This window comes from Sphaerodactylus townsendi, linkage group LG03, assembly GCF_021028975.2.
Source record: "Sphaerodactylus townsendi isolate TG3544 linkage group LG03, MPM_Stown_v2.3, whole genome shotgun sequence".
Taxonomy (NCBI): Eukaryota; Metazoa; Chordata; class Lepidosauria; order Squamata; family Sphaerodactylidae; genus Sphaerodactylus; species Sphaerodactylus townsendi.
The window spans coordinates 83,196,146-83,215,937 of NC_059427.1; the positions used below are offsets into that span (position 1 = coordinate 83,196,146).

At 42.1% G+C, this 19,792-nt stretch overlaps 1 protein-coding gene and 1 long non-coding RNA gene across 4 annotated transcripts; both read left to right on the forward strand.

Annotated features, from left to right (window-relative positions):
- The first annotated feature begins 519 nt into the window (after positions 1–519).
- On the forward strand, positions 520–7,853 carry LOC125429655. Of its 3 annotated transcripts, none has more exons than XM_048490957.1 (2): positions 520–643; positions 5,873–7,853. In XM_048490957.1, the coding sequence occupies exons 1-2, from the start codon at positions 562–564 to the stop codon at positions 6,838–6,840; spliced, it is 1,050 nt and encodes a 349-aa protein (XP_048346914.1). In that variant the 5' UTR covers positions 520–561; the 3' UTR covers positions 6,841–7,853. The 3 variants fall into 3 exon arrangements, with proteins under 3 accessions (XP_048346914.1, XP_048346915.1, XP_048346916.1); XM_048490958.1 differs by lacking the exon at positions 520–643 and adding an exon at positions 2,846–2,959; XM_048490959.1 differs by lacking the exon at positions 520–643 and adding an exon at positions 2,882–2,970.
- Positions 7,854–8,394: 541 nt separating this feature from the next.
- Positions 8,395–11,348, forward strand: LOC125429656. The gene is made up of 2 exons (XR_007244021.1): positions 8,395–10,753; positions 10,795–11,348. It is a non-coding gene; the product is annotated as an uncharacterized LOC125429656 (long non-coding RNA).
- The last annotated feature ends 8,444 nt before the right edge of the window (positions 11,349–19,792 follow it).

Consider the following 19,792-nt stretch of genomic DNA (forward strand, 5'->3'; position numbering starts at 1 on the left):
GCTTTGAAAGCCCCTTGCCGTAAGTTGTGTGTGACTTGGCAGCACTTACGTACATAACGATCTCAAGTCAGGTTACATATATCAATTAAGATCCGGGATAGAGGGAATCAATCACTGGCTGCTAGAAACAATACTTGACAAGTACTCTTCTCTTAGTCATTAGGATCCAAAGTCCTTTAAAGCAACAATACTTTGGTTGTCAATGGGTTTCTTCTAGGAGAAGTCCTTGAAGCAGGCAGCATGGCTAAATGACCTTCCTGGTATCGACAGCCCTGTGAAAGCCTGAAGCATCTGAAAATAGCAAGAACCTTGGGAGGGGAGATTCAATATGTTACCTTAAAGAATGAGTACTTCCACTTGTTTAATATTTATTCAAGTAAACTGAATTCTTAGGCACATCTCAGGAAAGTTAAAAGCCCCTATAGCGTCCCCGGTCTGTTAGCTAGTTATCTGCTTGTTTGCACAGGCATGCTGATACTGCTGTCCCTCACTCATTTGCACCAAAGTATAAATACTGACTCTTTCTTCACAAGAAAGAATCTTCAGGCCCTATATAAAGAGATGGCAGAGAATCCTTCAAAAGGCTGTTTGATTTTTGACAACTGGCTGGAGAAAGACAAGAAGAGAAACAGTAGATGGAGAGGTAAATAAAAGCTCTTCTATATTATATTAGAGGAACAGATCCAGATGAGGCTCTTTTGAAATATGTATGTGACATTAAGATTCAGAAATGCTTTTAGGAAATCAATAATTAAATCAGCCAAGCCATATAGGGAAAATGCAACATTCTGCTCCTCGTAATGCTTTATTAACTTTTTTTCCATTTGGTCCAATGCATCATGACTTACATTTTTAGATGACTAATAATCTGCCTTAAATTGAAATAATTATGGAGATTTACAGTTCCTTAGTAAATGTGCTGTAATAAAGAAATTGAAAGAAAGGTACAGTTTTTCTTAGGTATGAAGAGCTCTAAAATATGTTCATTTTACCAGAGTGACAGTCTGGAAGTTAAGTTCCAATTAAAAGATGTGTTTATGCATTTCAACTGAGGTCTGCTAGGAAAGCCATAATGAAGGGCTTTCATTATCCATCCAGGGCTTAATTTCTAAAAAAAAAAAAAGAATCCAAGCATAGATTCTGATTTCTGGGAATGCTGTATGAAGAAGAAGAAGAAGAAGAAGAAGAAGAAGAAGAAGAAGAAGAAGAAGACGACGACGACGACGACGACGACGACAACGACAACGACAACGACAACGACAACGACGACGTTTGGATTTATACCCCATTTTTCTCTACCATAACAAGTCTCAAAGCAGCTTACAAACTCCCTTCATTTTTAGGTAGGTGGGGCTGAGAGAATTCTCAGAGAACAATGGGCGTTTCCCCACTCTCGTCGATCCCCCCTATGAAAAACCCCTCAGCAGACCCACTAAGAAAATTCAACAGATGCTACGTTCAGCAAAGGATAAGAGGAATCCTCTAGCTACTGCAGGAGTCTATCGCATACAGATGAACAAAACTTGGCTGCCAGTGTTGAAAAATACTAGAGTCAAGACAGTGTCTAACCAGCTCCACACAAACACAGGATGACCATAGACAAAAGAAACAAAGGCCAGGATACTTCTATTCAGATGCTCCCACCAGTGACCTTGCTATCTCCATTGACACTCCCATGCTATAGTCTTCATTGTTACTCATACTTCTATTCAGATGCCCTCAACTATTGACCTGGTTGCCTTCTTTGTTACTCACAGACTATGTTTCTCCACCCACCCTGGACACTCCAACAGATATATATACTCCACTTGCTTTCCCAACATCAGATCCTCTGAAGATGCCAGCCACAGATGCAGGCGAAACGTCAGGAGAGAATGCTGCTAGAACACGGCCATACAGCCCGGAAACCACACAGCACCCAAAAGGAAGAATGATTGTGCTCTGACAAAAGAGCTCAGCAGACTTTATTTCAACTGGGCATTAGTGTCTGTATGAATACTGAACATGTAAAATTATGGCATAAGCATAAGCTCTTCTTCCCAAACATCTGAAACCTTAGGGGCCCAGCCATGGGTTAATACAGTGCTGTGTGCAGGAGTGGGGAATCAAACCCAGTTCTCAGATTAGAGTCTGCAGTTTTTAACCATTGCACCACTCTGACTCACCAGTGAGAGAAATACTATTTACCTGGTCACTGGCCCTTTAACCTATTCTTACTGCATGTGTTCCATAGTTGAAGGTTAACACTGGAAACAAATGCTAGGGCTGAATCATGGCACGAATTGAATCCTGTGTTGCACCACAATCCTGATTAAAATTCTATAATCATAGTATGCAAGCATGAAGGGATTTTTTAAACCTCCTTCATAAAAAGAAAATATATTTGGAAGCCTCTGTTCTATACTGCCAAGATACTGTTCTATACTGTAAAGATACATTGAATCGAGCTGTAGAATCCATCTGTGTGTTTTTTTTGTTAAATGTCACTTCCCCCATAGCAGCAGAGACCAGCTTAGAATTTGGTTTAATGTGCTGCTAATCACTTCCCACGGATGCAAACACAAAGCACATATAGTGCCCCCTTTCTAGTGCACTAAGCATCTTGAATAATTTAGGGAAGAAAGCATAACTTAATGCTTTTACTGTGCAGAAGAAAAATGATTTATGTGCCTTGGGGACAATCATCTTAGAACTCTCTCCCCAATTCCCTGCGATTGGCCTTTCCAGTAACCTGAGGCACTTATCAAGCTCGAATTCTTGGGAAACAGAATGGCACACACACACACGCACACACACGAGTCTATATTTAGCAGCAACAACCTAAAAGCAGCTGAATCAGCTGACTGGAAGCGGCTACCCTGATGTGCAGCCTTGGTTTAGATTCACTGCTAAAATCAAGGCAAGCAGACAGCACAGGAGAGACGCTGAAGGTTTCAAAGCAACCAAGTTATGCTCTCAGGTAAGGAAAAGGTAGGGCAATTCCAATGGATAATCTGGTCAGCAGCAGTAAAAGTTGTGTAGGATAGACAACAGTGAGCACAACTTAGATCTTAAAAGAAAAATATGTTAAGTAAACAGGCAAATTAAGGCCACTGATGCCTCAGTGCTTCATTTTCTTGTGGTCGGAGGGGTAGGAAAACCAAAACTATATGGAGGGCATAGCAGACAGCAATGTGATGTTGAAGAGTGATTCTGAGATCTCTTCCATGCCAGAAGTCACGCTGTTCTTTGTGAGGCTATTTAGGTGAAAAGAGTTGGTTATGTCTGGGTCCAGTTAATTAAATGCATTTGAATCATTGAATAGATTTGAATTGGAGTAGGCTTGTTGTTGTTTAATTCCTTTTTAGAGGGAGGGGTAGTCCTGGAGATACACTGGTCCCAAATAAGTTTAGGTCAGTTCAAGTATCACACGAAATCATGGTTTAATTTAATTACCTATGTTTAGCATGATCATCCAAACGTGCCTCACTCCACTGAAGCCACTGTTTTATGTTCTTTGGTTAACCTCAGTTAAAACTATGGTCTTGTATGAGGTAGAAACATTATGGTTTATATCCTGGCTTGTTCCTCATGGCACCCCTTACCACAATGCAGGATGGGATACCAGCCAGGGGCAGAGAATGAAGGTATTGAAACTAGCATTCAACAAGGTATTTGAATGAATAGGATGGATCCAGTAATATGCTCATGCAAAGATTATGCTCTTTCCTTCCTTTCCCCTCAGCAGACCCTTTCCCCTCAGCAGATCCTCCCAACTACCAAAAACCTGGGCTGCGCTAAGGAGAGAAGAAAGAAATGAAATCTTCCCTCTTCCCTTTCCTATCAGTAGAAGAGGAAGGGAAATTGATTTCTTTTCCACTCCTAAATGCAGTCTACCAACCCATACAGCTATTTCTCTGTGTGGGTCCTGTGAGCTCACCTCAAGGAATCAACTCTCATAGGGTCATAAGGTTCTGCTGGTGGGTGGGGTAAGCAAGGAAGCTCCATAAGCATCAGTGCCTTTTGCCAAGGGGCTGCTGGATCTAACACACTGTGCACAAGTCAAATCCTTAAAGTGCACAAGTCCTTAAAGTGATCAACTGGTCAATAAAAGAGGCTTCATACAGTTGTGACAGGTGCCACTGGACACATCCCAGCAAGGTGTTTTGTCTATGCCAATCTGAAAGTCTCCTAAAACTGCCCCTGAATGATCTTTATATGCAATTCTTTAATGTACTTGAAATTTGCTTCCCATTGAAGCCAGTGGAAAGAAATACTAGTGCTAATGGATATAACAAGAAGGAATGACGTTTTAAAAGTGGAAGTAAAAAAGAAACTGTGTATCTCTAACACACACACACACACACACACAGAGAGAGAGAGAGAGAGAGAGAGAGAGAGAGAGAGAGAGAGAGAGAGAGAGAGGAGAAAAATATGTGGGCACGTGAGAGTGGGCATTTTTGGTGGCAGCCCCATCATTATGGAACAATCTCCCCCAAAAGGCCTGCCTGGTTCCCTTGCTTTTGATTTTCAGGAGGCAGTTGAAAACAGCTTTATTCAGGAGGGCATTTGACGAATTTAGTTTTGTAAAGAAAACACTGGTGACAGTTTAGATTTCAACAGACATGTTCAGCTCTCCCAGTTCAGCAGTTTTAGCAGGTAGCATAAACTCTGGAGAACAGAGAGCATCCAGGAATAAAATGTGCATCTTGTCTGGGGAATAGAAGAGTTGACAATATAAGCAGAGGTTATTAAAGGACCAACTTTATTTTCATTGCAGAACACACAAGCCAAACCCCTGAACTGATTGCAGGTGTGCAGGTGTGATATAGAAGTCAGGCCTCCTCTGTGAATCTTTTGATTTTATGATGAGGCCACATTGAATCTGAGCCCTGAGTCATCAGGTGGGGACAGTTCACACCCTCCTTGCCAAGCCTTCTTTAATGCTCAAGGGAGGTGTAGAGGCATACCGCCCATGGGGATGGAGGGGAAATGACCCCCATCCCACTCCTCTCCTGCGCCAACCCAGGGGTCATTTGATCCCCTGTCCCCATGGGTGGTACGCGGCACCTGTCTGATTTGCCTCTTTCCCTCTCCAGGGCATCAGGGGCAGGGCTCAGAGGCAGAGGCAGCTTGGACAGATACTGTGGCAGCAGGCCACCTCCTGGGCCAGCCGCCATGGCAGCCTGCTCCCCCACCTCCCTACAGGCTGGCTTCTGCAGGAGGCAACTTGCAGGGAGGCAGGGGTGGCTCGGACTGGCACTGCAGCAGCAGGCTGGCCCAGGAACCGGCCTGTCACTGCGGTGCCTGTCAGAGCTGCCCCCACTCCAAGTCCCACCCCTGAGTGTGAGGGGGGTATGGGGTTAGGAGGCGCCCGAAACAGGTGTTGTTCCTGGGTGCCATTTCCCTCCAGTTTGCCTCTGGGGAGGTGCACCACGGCCAATCCGTCTACCTGATCCAAATATGCACCTTCATTGGGCCACCCCACATTCTGTGCCAGACTCCTAGCAGTGTCCGATTCCTTTGAAGCAGAGGAAATAGAACAGCCTTTGCTTAACAAAACTCCATTGCTGAGGTCAACTACATGGATAAATAGTCCAACTCTAGGTTGTTAAGCATATAGACCAATCAGCAATATATTTCAGATCATTGCTAAACCTGTTTATTAGGGAATCAGATTAGAGCTATTTTAGGTATGGCATAAAATACAGGTATCTTGCGGAAGTAGCTAAAAATGGTAATGTGAATATTGACTTCTTCTGAACAGTCATGCCCACTTCTTCACGCAGAAAGCATTTTACATTTATTAGACTATGGTGCTTTGAAAAGGCCCCATCAAAATATTTACCATTCATGCTGGCTAATTATATCCTGGTGTTTTTTTTCTTTGCAGCAATGGCTCCCCGGATAAGACTGAATATAGCAAAGCCTCTCCCAACAATAAGTGAAGCCCGAGAAGATATTCTAGAAGACACATTGAGAAACACGAAAACCTTTGAAAAAGTAAATGTGAACCCAGAGTCTTCTGGTGAAGACTATCTTCAGTCTATCTGCCAGCTGGCAAAACCCACATTTCCAGTATTACCAGAAAGTCAGCAAAAAATCCAGGACATAGATAAAGCAGAAATGTTGCACAAGAGTCATAGAGTCTCAGAAACACCAAAACCCGTCACCAAATATAAAGTAACCAACACTTTTCTCAGTGTGCTATCATTGGAAAGGAATATTCTTCATCATGTCAAATCCTACTCTCGTTCTAGGGAAGATCCACTGGAAGAGCTATATACAGATACTCAGAAGACCCGTTACTGGAGATGTCCTAACAGCAATGAGGACATTGTTTCTGATTCTTCACAGCACAGTTGTCATGCAACAAGCCTATACAAATCTCAAGAAAAAAATACTGGTAAAAAAGATACAGTCAGTTTCCCCCGGCTTCCTTCCCCAAGACCGTCGCAGAGGGGCAACAGTTGCCCCGAGCTGAAGCGTGTACAAACCCAAGGGAAGATGCCAATTCTGGAACATGTCTCCTATCAAAAAGAAAATGATCCTCTTGTTATTAATGGGAAACCAATCTGGCTGTGCCCATCTCAAGAAAATCAAATGGATGCCAATATTTTGAGATGTTCACAAAGAGAACATCAGGCTCTGAATACAGGGGCAGGCCCTGAAAAAGAGCAACTGAAGTCTTTCATTCATAACCAAACTATAAAGAAAGAAGCAAGTAGTAGAAAAGGATCCACAGGGTTCTTCCACAATAGTCAGAAAGCCGTAACCTGTCGCTGGATTTCAGAATACCAGTGTGCTTGGAAGGAAGCAAAGGTCAGAGCATGCTTGCTCCCTGCTATTTTAGAATCATGAATTGCTACTTTACTTGATGAAAATATTGACATCTCTTTTTGTCTTTTGTGGAGTGCATACTATGATTTTTGAAAAAAGAAATACACAATGATGATTTACAGATAAATGTAAATTGCAATCTCAGTTGTCTGATCTCTATAGAATATTGAAAACAGCAAGAATCAAGTGTGAACAAACAGGAGTGATATGTGGAGCATATATTGAAGGTTCTGGTGCAAATTTGCAATTATTGTACGTTTTGTAACTTTCACCTCCAAGGGGCTAGAACTCAGCTTCACAGTTTAATGGGGGGAAATCTGTGGCAGCACTAATTAAAATTCTGCATGTGCCTGTCCTGAAAAAGCATCAAGGAAGAGTGGACACTCAGGGGTTTTCCCCAGTCTCTCAAGGATGCCAAATATATTGCTGTATTTAACAATGTAAAAACAAAGCAGGGAGCCTGGAAGCACAGGACTCAGTCATTGGCTTTATTGAACTCCCCCTCCCCAGCCCCACAATGGAGATTCATGCATTCATCCATGCCATCAGCTTACCCAGGATGCCTCCATTTTCATGTTTACTTGATGAAAATACTTTACTTGATGAAAATATTGACAACCTATCATTTTGCGGACATAAGACCTTCCCAACACTTTTCGTGTCCTTAGGGGAAGTAAAGCCCATCCTTGCTTGCCAAACAGCTTGTAGCCCTGACAGATTCTTGTTCTCTCATATATAATCTCTGTTACATTATATAATCAAATGTTTTCCATTTCTTTTACAAGAATAAAAATGAAGGCTTTGGAGGTGAGCAGAGGCTAAACTGAGCCACTCAGAAACAGCATATTTCTTTCATTGTCCTGAAACAGAAGAAGCCCTTTCCACAAGTTAAAGTAAATCCTGCATGTATGTGTGTACACTTGCTTAAAAAGAGCCAACGTGTTCTCTTTATGAAACCTGGGACCAGATAAATGTGGCATTTAAATTACATGCTCAGCAGTATATATATTGAATATAACATGAGAATTACTCAATGCAAAGAAAATTCAAGTGTATTTTGTACCCAGATTGTATCAGCGTTTGTTGTAACTTGTGAACTGGGCTGCAGTTAAAAACTTTCTCCCATTAGAAAGGGAAGTCCTCATGCTCAGCCTTGTGAAAGAACCAGGTGGGAGTCTGCCTTTGCTCTAGTTACTGTAGAAGGGATCCTGTTTTGGACAATTTTTGGGCATTGTTACGTTGTTGCTGTGGTCGGTGTCATAGTTTTAATGATATTAATGAGAAAAAATAGTTTAATGATATTAATGAGAAAAAATAGTTAATGAGAAAAAATACACAGGGGTGGGTTGGGCTTTTGAATTTTCTGAACTGAGCTATGCTAGGTATTACTTCACAGTTTTCCTGATACCAAGGAAGTCAAATGATTCAAGCTCCATGTGTTTGAACTGTATCCTCTTACTGCTTGTCTCAGCCCCACCTACCAGGGTGTTTGTTGTGAGGGAGGAAGGGCAAGGAGATTGTAAGCACCTTTGAGTCCTATAGGAGAGAAAGGGGGGATATAAATCCAAACTCCTCCTCCTCCTCCTCCTCCTCCTCTTCCTCTTCCTTTTCTTCTTCTTCTTCTTCTTCTTCTTCTTCTTCTTCTTCTTCTTCTTCTTCTTCTTCTTCTTCTTCTTCTTCTTCTTCTACATAAATACCTGTAACAGTACATGTGACATTTAAGAAATCCTTCCTGTACTATCATATTAGTAGGTACAGTGCATGTCTCCAAGTGTATATTTGACAGTGATACACCATTCCTTTTATTAACTGTATGTTTACATGGAGACCTTGGACGTCCATCTAGTGTGTGCAAACAGTAAAAAAAAGTTATTGTATAATTTTTGACACATTATAGAGATCATCGTGGGGAGCGGTGCCTTATTAGCCTAGATTATCCACTGATCTGTAATTGTGAAGCAGATTTCAACAGGATCCATATTGCTGCTATGACTCCCAGCATGACCTGCAGTGGGAATTTTATTGGTATATTGTTCCAATTTGAAAACCTACCTATCACACAGGAAAAGGCAAAGTGACATGAACCATTCCATAAAAGCCTTGTCTTATGAAGTCTCAGTTTTGGCAGGCGAATACTATTTGACTTCTAGTGGCCTGCATTTGAGGGAAAACTAGAGACTTATCATGTGGCATTGGAGGCAGCCAAATAGATCACCCAAATCTGTCAATAAGTTAGCAATCTTTAATGATTTAGATTTAGCAAATATGTACCATAATGAGGTGGTGAATGGACTGCACCTCTTCAAACAGTCTATACTATAGGAAGTAGCATTGTGTTTTTTTATTTTAAAAGCTCTTGTAAACAGAAAACTAGTGCAGCATGCAAAGCACTCTCTGTGATGTGCTAGCTTCCTTTTGCAAAACCCTGAAGAAATCTTCCAATCTGCATCTGGCAACACTCCACTGTCTCCAAATCTCCAGGATTTTCTCAAGCTGGAGTTGACCACCCTATTACAAGGAGTAGCAGTGGGTCAACATATAGGGAGCTCCAGTCTCCCTCAGCTGCAGTCTGAACAAGTGATACAGCATTTCATCTGCCACCTCCTTCTGCCACATGTGTAGGCTTCACCTCAGTGAAGAAGCTGTGGGTGATTTTTGTCCCAGCTTTACCACTGACAAATGCTTTACTGTTGTTTGATAAACCGCTTGATTCCCTAGAAAGGCTGAAAGTTGTGATTCAAATTGCAGTGAATCTAATGGTAACTCTGGTTGCCTCTCTTCCCTCCGTGTGCCTTCTACCTACTCAAAATGAACCTTGTAATATACTGACAATAATGCTACATGCCAAGGACCAAATTGTAAATTTAACATTAATTCGTTCTGTTGCATTTTCCTAAGAATTTTCTAATTGAAGAAAATTCTTGTTCTTGCTTTGGGTTCCATCAACAGCTTTATGGCTCATACATTTTGTGTGAGATTGCCAGCTGATAAAAAGAATCAGTTGCATAGTTCAAGATGCCAATTGCTTCCAAAAACTGATCTAGAACAAACATGTTTCCTTAACTGTCTCCTCAACTGCTGTGCCGTGAGTCTTTGTGAGTGGCCTTCTAGGCCCTGCCATAGACTGAAGTCAGGTGGAAAACAAAATAAATGTTATGCTCTAAAGCTGCAATCCGGGGGGGGGGGGGGGATCCACGGAAATCACTGCCATTTACTTTCAAGTGTGCATGCATAGGATAATGCCACATTTCATGAGATTTCTGAGTTTGGGTTGAGACACAGAAATTCATTTAAAAACAGGAGATAGTATAATACTATATGAGTATTAGACAGCTGCTGACTTAGGTTAAGAAGGAACATTTATTTGGACACATTAAAAGGCTTGGATATGTTCTGTGGGATATTTTTAAAACTACAGATCCATTGCATATCAACAATCTGCTTTCAAAAAGCCACTGAGTGTTTGTCGTCTGGTATGGGGTAACAACTTATAAGCAGATTGGACCATTTGATATGTTTTTTGAATCCAATAAAAGGCTTGCAGTAGCTACTTGCCAAAGCAGAACTCTTCCTTCCCAGGCCACTGAAAGACCAAAAAGCTGATTCTGAAAATCATGTGACCTGAACAACAACAACAAAAGCTCATATCAAAGAGAAGCCAAACAAAATCACCCACCATCTTGTTAATGTACCAATAGACATAGCAAATAGAAAGACAGAAGAATTTCACTTCCTTACCCCTCTTAGTTATCCCCCCCCCCCCCCCCCTCTCAAGCTGGCTGCATTGCTTTTAATCATCTGGGTTCTGTGATGTCCAGCATCAACTTTCAAACATCTCAGGGACTGCTACTGCAAAGGGAATATCTGCAGGAAATGTCTGCATCCATGAATGTCCCTGTACTCATGCTTTGTTGTTAAGGTTGCCAACCTCCAGGTGACACCTGGAGATCTTTTGCTATTACAATTGATCTCCAGGTGACGGAGATCGGTTTCCCTGGGAAAAATGGCTGCTTTGAAAGGTAGCCTCTACAGCATTCAAACCCTGCTGATGTCACGTTCCTCTCCTTCCCAAACTCCACCCTCCCTAGACTTCACCCCCAAAATCTCCTGGTATTTCCCTACCCAGAGCTGAAAACCTTATTAGTCCTTAAACTTCAGAAAGAAACAGCTTGAAGGTTATCGATCCTTATTATTAACTGGTTCCTGTAGGCCTTTTATGCCAAGAACAGTCTTTGTTCTTCTCTATATCTAGCAATTACATCATCCAATCATATATCTGTGAAAAGTCAGTATCAAAACACTCTGAGGAGAACCATGAGACCCAGAAGTCCTTGGAGGAAGGGCAAGATAAAATGTAAAATAATAAGGTAACAATAAGATAAGATAGAAATGATCAATGTAATAAATAAAAAATGTAATAAATAGCAAGTCCACTGTGCCATGTGTAGGATTTGTAGTTTGATCTCTGTGTGTGCATGTTTCGAAAATGCATGCACCTAAACATTAAAAAGATTTGCTTGCTATGGTGATTGGTATTACATTTCTCCTTTGTTGCAAAGCACAAGATGAAAAAAGGCAGAAGGGAAAAGACAATGTCACGAAGCTTTCAGGATTCACAAGAGGAAGAACATCCTTGCTGCTACTCCCAAGCTGAAACCCAGTTTGATTGTTTACACAGCGAAACATACATACATACCAGACCATAACAGCCTTGTTCAATGTTATGCTTTACCACACGACAAGTGATCCAATAAACCCAATGGTATTTTCTTCTGAAAGGGGCAGCACACATACAGTCCATCTTGGAATATGTGTTAATCTGGTGTCTAGTACTTGTGTTCCAAGGCAAACAAATCTACCTGTTGCCTCTCTGAGAGGAAGTGGTGTTTCTGCATATTGGGAGGTTTGCAGGTAACATGGACAATCTGTATGTATGATCACAGCACTAGGAATGTACCAACTGAAGAGGGCTGAAATAAAGCTATGATGCATGCAGTTCCGAAGGAAAGACAATCAATACAGCCATGTAAACAGCACTTGATCTACTCAGGTGCATCACCAGAGGAGGAAATACTCGGTTCTGATCACTTTGAAATATATTTTTATTAATACAAGAGGACCTCATCACCATGGTAAATGCAGAAAATCATTTTGTTTTAATCTTATACTGATTTGATTCTACTAAAATGCTTTGCCGCCTGAGGAGGAGAGAATGAGCTTGAGGGTGCAGAAAGACAACACAGACAACCACCTTGTGTGGAATAAAATTTGGCCACAGTCCGTTTATTGATATGCTGGCTGAAGGAAGCAGAGGCGCAGCATAGGGGACAGATGCAGCATTTGGTAGCACGTCTGCTGTCCCCCAGTAATAACCTTCCCCGAGCCCGATGCATGGGGGAAAAACCAACATCCAGAGCAGCAAGATAGTGGGAGTCATCTGGGTGCTGGTCTTTCAATGAACTCCCCTTGCTGTCAGGGGACACGAACCACCCGCAGCCCCTGCCTAGGCATGCGGTAGACATGCTCACAACTATCCCCCAAGCCCACCAAAAGGGAGGCCCAGCATGCAGGCTCTTTCTCCCCTAAACAGATGAGTCCCCATTTGCAACCTGCCAGGCTGTGATGGATGAATGTAAATAACAACAAAGCCCAACAAACAATAGGGCAACACTACAAGGTTGAAAAATGAGGGAGGGTTGGTGGGAGAAGCCATTGTAGGGAAGAGAGGCAAGGGAAGGCCCAGCCTGCCCTTATAAGGCCATGGCTCTGCTCCCTCCACCTACATTACCTGTTCTTGCTGGCAGCAGAATGGCCCCACCTGCTGGGCTGGACCCAAGCGCTGAGCCCACCCCTCTCTCTGCTCGCTCACAGGCAGCAATAGAAGCCAGGGTAAATCTCAGCCACCCTTTCTTCTCTGAGTCTCATAGAATGCTCCAAATCTCATTTCCCTTTGTAGGTCCTCTGATTTATTCAACTCTACGTCTGCTATTCCTTTCTATTCTGCTTGTCCACTCAGTGTTTCTTTGCATCCCCACCTCTCAGCTATTTCCTTTCCCCAACGGATTGTTCACGCTGAACCTTATTTTCTTTTTTTGGCCATCCTGTTTGTTCTCGTTTCTTCCCTTTCAGCCCCTTTTTTGTTTTCTGTCTACCCTCGGGGGGGGGGGGGTCATCTTGCAGTCCAGAGAAGAAATCTCATCTCCTGTAATTTTCCTTCACCTCCCTTTCAAGACTCCTGAATTAATTTCCTATCGATCTTCTTCAGCGTGTACAAGAGAAAGCATGTACAAGTCATGAAACCTGCATTGCCCAAGTACACATTATGGAGTCCTTTTTTATATCAGAACAATGAGAGAGTTCACAAGACCCACTTGAATGCCTGAGGAGACCAGAGAAACAGGATTTCACTTAGTAAGAATAAAGCTCCCACACTGACTTATTCTTTATTAGCAGCAAAAGGATACTTGATACTTAACTTCACCTGAAAATGTATGCTTAAAAATAATTTGTGGTTCTCTCGTTATCTTAATCACACTCCTCTGAAACAAGCACTGCAAAATCTAGAGTCCCTAAAAAGTGCAGTTCCAAAACATTTAAAACTGGGTCACCTTCCACAAAGAAAAATCGTCTAATGCACAATAACACTTAAAACCATAGCCTTCTCTTATTCGTTTCTGACCATAAAATGATGCTGAATATATTATAAAGGTTATGATTATTTGTTCCTAAAGGTCAGAAGTTATCTTCTCCTGTTTGGGAGGTTGGACTGTATGGTATTACACCCTCCTCTCCCCAACCCTTCCCTCCCCAGACCCCACCCCCAAATCTCCAGGAGTTGTTTAGCCTGGAGTTGGCAACCTTAACATGAGGGAGATTGGACCTCTCCATTTATCTCCTCACTGTGAAATATCACAAGTGCTTCTCTTGTGGCAATTTTTTAGAAAGGTTGAGAGTTAATAATATTTTAATAATAATTTTCATATTTAGTATTATTGGACATTACTGTAAGCTGCTTGAAAATAAATGCAAAATATCATAAAGCTATCTACTGTATTCGCAGTTCAACACATTTAACACATGGGAGAGGGGAGCCACTGGAAGGGGACATGCACTGGCCCTCAGTATCTAACATTTTCCAACAGATTCTGCAGCATAAACATCTTTGGGATGCCCTGACCACTCTTTGCCCTTTTAGAGACACTGGAAAAACAACTTCTCTTCCTGGCCTGGATAGTGTCAGCTGTTTTCCTTAGTAAACATTGATGTGATTGTTCTCAGCGATGTAGCTTGGACTTTCTAATATGTTGCTTTTTTATTAATTGCTGGCAACGCAGCCCAATGGAAATACATCTCAAGTGTAAAAACTTCATAGGCATGATGTTTTTAAAATATCTCTAAATATGTAACAGATGCTGATTTTATAATCTCCTCAATGAGCCTTTCATTTTTTTTCAACTTTTAAGGGTTAGCAACTGAAGAACCAAGGACAGAACAAAGGGTTTTAAGAGTTAGCAACTGAAGAACCAAGGACAGAACAAAAAATGTTCTGGTGGCATTTTGGTAGTGCTGTGGCAAACATTAAAGTGGTTGTGCCAGGCAAGATGGGGACAGACACACACGCTGGAGCCAAGAAAGGAAATGGGACTAGCAAGAGTGTGTGGAGGACAGGGAATCAAAACAAATAGCAGGCAGGAAGATGGAAGGGGAAGAAGTGGATCCAGACACAACGTGTACAAGGAAGGTGGGAAAGAGGCCCAACATCAGCTGGAAAGTGGGTGTAGAGTGGGAGAGATAGAAGCAGAAGGAAGGGGGAGGGGAAAAAGAGTAAGCAGTGACAAGGAGGCAAGAGGTAAATGAGGAAATGAAAGCAGCAGGTAGACGAGTTGTTGGGGAAGGGGATTTCCTCTGTCTTGCTTGTTGTCTTCTAAAGCTCTCTGCACTAACGATCAGGCATTTTATTTAGACTTTGCTGTTACAATAACAACTGTGTAGACAAGTCTGCCAAGAACCATCATGAATTCCCAGGATGGTGGTGGTAAAAATCCTACCCTTCTCCTGCCCCCGCTCCACTCCACTCCACTCCACTCCGCCCCACCCCACCCCACCCCCAAAACGCCCCCAGACCCACCCCTGACACGTGACGGCAATGGCAGTGCCTGGGACAAGCTGCCCCAGATGTCCCCATTGCCGCTTCCTGTCTGGGTGGAGAAGCTTGCTGGGTAACTTTGGGCCAGTCACACCCTCTTGGCTTAACTTGGCTCAGCTGGTGGCTGGAGATACAAGTATAGTTATTACAATGTGATACTGAAACAAGATTGTATGGTAAAATGGATGCAATTTTTCAGAGAAAACCTAATTATGAATCAGTGAAAAAGTCTTTGGACTAAGCCATTAAATTTACAGAATATGAAATGTATTAAATGTTTTCAAGATGGTATCTTATCCCTTAAGATATAGCTAATGCTAATGATGACTACAATGGAAAGTGATGCCAATGTCAAAATACAGATTCCATTTTTATCATATGCGGTGGACATGTCAGAAAGCAAGGAAATATTGGATTATGATTCATGATGAAATGCAAAAGATACTGAAGGTTAAGTTCATATTAGATCCAAAAAATATGTTGTTAAACATTTTGCCAAACAGTTTACCAAAAGTGTATAATGAATTGTTTAAGTATATGGTGACAAAATCACAGGATTGTATTTACAGCAAGATGGAAAGCAGAGCAACACCCAGATCTTACAGTATGGATTTATTATTCAACAGTGACAAAGCTGACTTTCTTGGTACATAATAGGTTGTTTACATAGAAGGAAATGGAATGTTTTCTTGAATTACATAAACCAAAGACTGGGGTAGCCAAGGACAAGGATTATGTATATAAGAATAAAAACATCTTATTTAGATCTTACATAGACCTAAAAACTCTAACTGAAATTTAAGATGTTGTAACTTTGGACATTAATTGATGTAAGCAAGCTTCATACATTATTTTATTTGTAATAATGAATTTTAATCTTGCAAAAAAAATTTCTATAATTTAAACTGGAGGAGAGAGCAATGTAACCTGTTCAGGGTACCCACTGTGTAGAATGTGGTATATATGCACTATAGGAAGGAACTCACTTTTCTTTAATGAAATCTTGTTATCCACTTTCTGCATTGTTTATGACGTATCTTGCCTTAGATAGTTTTTTATTTGCATCAAAATATCTCATTTTCTACTTGGCCAAATCAGTGGATACTTAAATCCAGAGACTGGGATCATAAACAGACAAGACAGATCTTTCTAGAAGCCAAAAAAAATGCCCAAGGTTTGCAGAAAAATATAAAATCTAAAAGGAAGGAAGGAAGGAAGGAAGGAAGGAAGGAAGGAAGGAAGGAAGGAAGGAAGGAAGGAAGGAAGGAAGGAAGGAAGGAAGGAAGGAAGGAAGGAAGGAAGGAAAGATAGGTGCAGCACATGCAGCTGTAAAACCAATTCCCCTATGCCTATTGCTAGGCAACCGGAACAGTACTGCCAGCATTCAAGACTTGGTTTCTGTCAGTAGAAAGCAGGGAATCTTCCATGTGCTTCCCTGTTTTGATCTTTCAGGGAGAATTTATCCAGGTCTGTTTTGGCCTTTCATGGAGAATTAAACACTCTCAGTCTGATCAAGCACACAGCATAGTTGTGAGGATAAAATGGAGAAAAAAATTATGTAAACTGCTTCTGGTTTCCATTGTGGAGAAAGAACATAAATTAAAAATAAATATAGCTGAAGATGAGGGTTGGATAGAATCTTAGAGTTGGAAGAAGCCACAAGAGCCATCAAGTTCAACCCCTTGCCATGCAGGAACACACAATCAAAGCACTCCTGACATATGTTCATCCAGCCTGTTTAAAAACCTCCAAAGAAGGAGACTCCACCACTCTCTGAGGCACTGTCAAACAACCCTGCCAGTCAGAAAGTTATTTCTAATGTTTAGGTGGAATCTAATTCCTTCCCTTGAATCCATTCCTCCATGTCCTAGTCTCTGAGGCAAAAGAAAACCAGTTTGCTTCCTCTTCAAGATGGCATCCCTTCAAATATTTAATCATAGCTATTCCCCCTTAACCTTCGCTTCTCTAGACTAAACATCCCCAGCTTCCTAAGTCTCTTTTCGTAGGGCATGGATTCCAGACCTTTTACCATTTTGGTTGCCCTCCGCTGGACACGTTCCAACTTGTCAATATCCTTCTTAAATTTGGTGGCCAGAATTGAACACAGTACTCTGGAATCAGAGTTGGAAGACACCACAAATGCCATGAAGTCCAACCAAGGTGAGGTCTGAGCAATGCAGAGTAGATTAGTACAATTACTTTCCTCGATCTAGACACTGAGAGGCTATAGAGCAGGGGTGGGCAATTATTTTTTCCATGGGGCCGCATAAGAAACAGAAAATATTGTGGAGGGCCAGGCCAAAAGGCAGGGGGGCGAGGTGCTTTTGAAAGCCCCGCAGAAGCCAGCAGCCAAGGCAACCGGCTTCTGCGGGGCTTTCAAAAGCGCCTTGCCCCCAGCACGGCAGGGGGGCCTGTCAGGGTCATCCGGCGGGCCGGATGTGGCCCGCAGGCCGTATAATGCCCAGGTTTGCTATAGAGGCTTCCAGAAAAGGGAAAGAGGAAATAGCAGGGGAAGGAAAAATGAGATGTCCTCCACAAGTCCATGTGGGTCCCCTGATAGTTGTTTTATAATTCTGTAATCCTAGTCCTATTGCAATTGCTTTGGATGGTTTGTGATATCAGATTGCACTTTTTAATATTTTGTAATCCTTCTTGAGTCTTAGCAAGAAAGCCATACTATAAACAAATAGATAAAAGGAGGGGAGGAGTTCTAGCTAAGTGGTAGAGCATCTGCTTTGTATAAAGAAGGTCTCTGACATCTCCAAGTAAAAGGATCAGGGTGACGGATTATATGAAAGACCTGAGACCCTGGAGAGCTGCTGTCAGCTTGAGTAGATAATACTGACTTAAATGCACCACTGCTCTGATTTAGTACAGAGCAGCTCTATATGTATGTATTCGAAATAAAAATTCTTGCTCCTAGAAGTGCAATTGTGGAGGGAATGGTTCATTGTTTGCACAGCCAATATTGTAACTCAGCATTTCTAGTATGTTTGAGCAGTTTCCAGATGTTTTGCTTTAGTACTTTTGTGATCCCCTTTCACAGTTGTTCACATTATAAGAACGATGTATTTGTTTCCAGAAAGCTCCACACAACCAAAAACAACCCTTCTCCCTCAATCTACCACTCTTCAGAAAAACTGTGGCCCCTCAGCCTTCAGGTAAAGTGGAAGGTTAATATAATTATACAGAGTTTGGTGTAATGGTTGCATTTGCTGGTGATGAAAATTGTGTATTTGTAACAAACACTCTGGAGGCAGAACCCACTAATGTCCTTTCTTCAAGTAACAAGAAATATCAGGAATCATTTCCACCATGAACATTTTAACAGTGATTGTATATTTTTTATTTTCTGGTATATATTTGAGGGGACTTCACTTACCTTAGACATAAAACGAATGTAACAATTGTGCCATCTGGTGGTAGTTTGTGTTTGTAGTTATCTGTTTCTGCCAGCAGTTTCTCCACATAACATCTTCAGTATGTTATGCTTATAAATTGATTACCTCCCTAACAGCAGCATCCCTGACACTAATTGTCCCCACTTTGTGAACGTATCTAAGGTTTGTCTGACACTGTCAAATGTGGGGATAGGGACTGGAAGATGCATGCATTATTTCAGCCATGTTTTGGCTGTGTTATTTGGGTCAGTGGGTGGGGAACTCATATGATTTTGCTAATTTCAAGCAGCATTGCTGCACATCTTAATGTGTATCTGCAAATGGCTGGCAGTTGAACCTTGTGTTCCTTGGCCAAAAATGTCCAGTGAGGACTAGAGGTAAGTAGGTGGAGGAAAAGAGCCATCAATCCTCCCAACACACTGAATGGGGGAAAAAACCAAGAGAATAAGGGTGTGCAGGCTTAAGATGGAGAAGAGAGCAAATTCTGCAGTGAGGTGGGATGCACAAAAGGATAAAGTATGAGAACAATGAAGTGCAAAGGAGAGCATTCATGCATTATGGAAAAAGATAAGGAAGTTTGGCTTAATGCCTTGGATATAGCCTAGATTTTCACAGATGCAGGCAGGAAGGTGATTTTGACTGATTTCCATCCCACCCCAACTATTCCAAGATATTTCTCACCTGCAAGGAGAAGCATGTCAGACTACCACAGGAGGGAGAAATCAGTGAAAATGGTCCCTCCTTGCACCCATGAAAATCTATGTAGGAGCCAAGCCACTGTAAGCACCCTTCTGTTTAGTTCCAAGATAACAGGGGGGGGGAAGAAATGGACTGTGAATGCAGAACCAAACTGACCTTTATTCCTTGTTGGAGAGGAAACCCTGCCTATCCTAGAGATAGAGAACCCAACCAGTCTGGTCATCTGTGCAGGCCCTGCCCTGGGTGCCTCTGCCATCTGGCAACCAAAGAAAGGGCCTTCCAGGTTGGGATGCTAAAATGCTGGCACTCAGGGAGATTCATTGTCTCCCTCTCTTGTTGCCTCTTGCAAGTGGGTGAAGACTTTTTGTTTGCTGTTCACTCACTTTCATTCAACCTCCTCTCAGTTCATGTGTGTTTGAGTTTATTTTTTATTTTTTTAAAGTTTTACAGCCCAATCTAGAGAGCTGTGATGGCCGGGGATGTTGCCACTGCTACGCCATCATCAGAGGGGATCCAGGAGGCACAGGAAGGCAGCAAACATAAGAAAAACTCCAACTACCAGAGAATTTCCCCATTGTCCCAAATGGACTGATGCCACACTTTTGGGTGGAATAAACTGGACTCCTATGCTGGCTGCATTCCCAGGCTGAAAGTTTGGTAGATGCTGACCAAGGTCGGCTCTACCTCAGGGAACTCTCCCAGACCTCCCCCAGCTACGGCAGCATTT

Coding starts and splice junctions, on each gene's coding strand:
- LOC125429655 (XM_048490957.1), top strand. CDS start 562: ATGGCAGAGAATCCTTCAAAAGGCTGTTTGATTTTTGACAACTGGCTG. Junction 644..5,872: donor GAGAAACAGTAGATGGAGAG/GTAAATAAAAGC, acceptor TTTTCTTTGCAG/CAATGGCTCCCCGGATAAGA.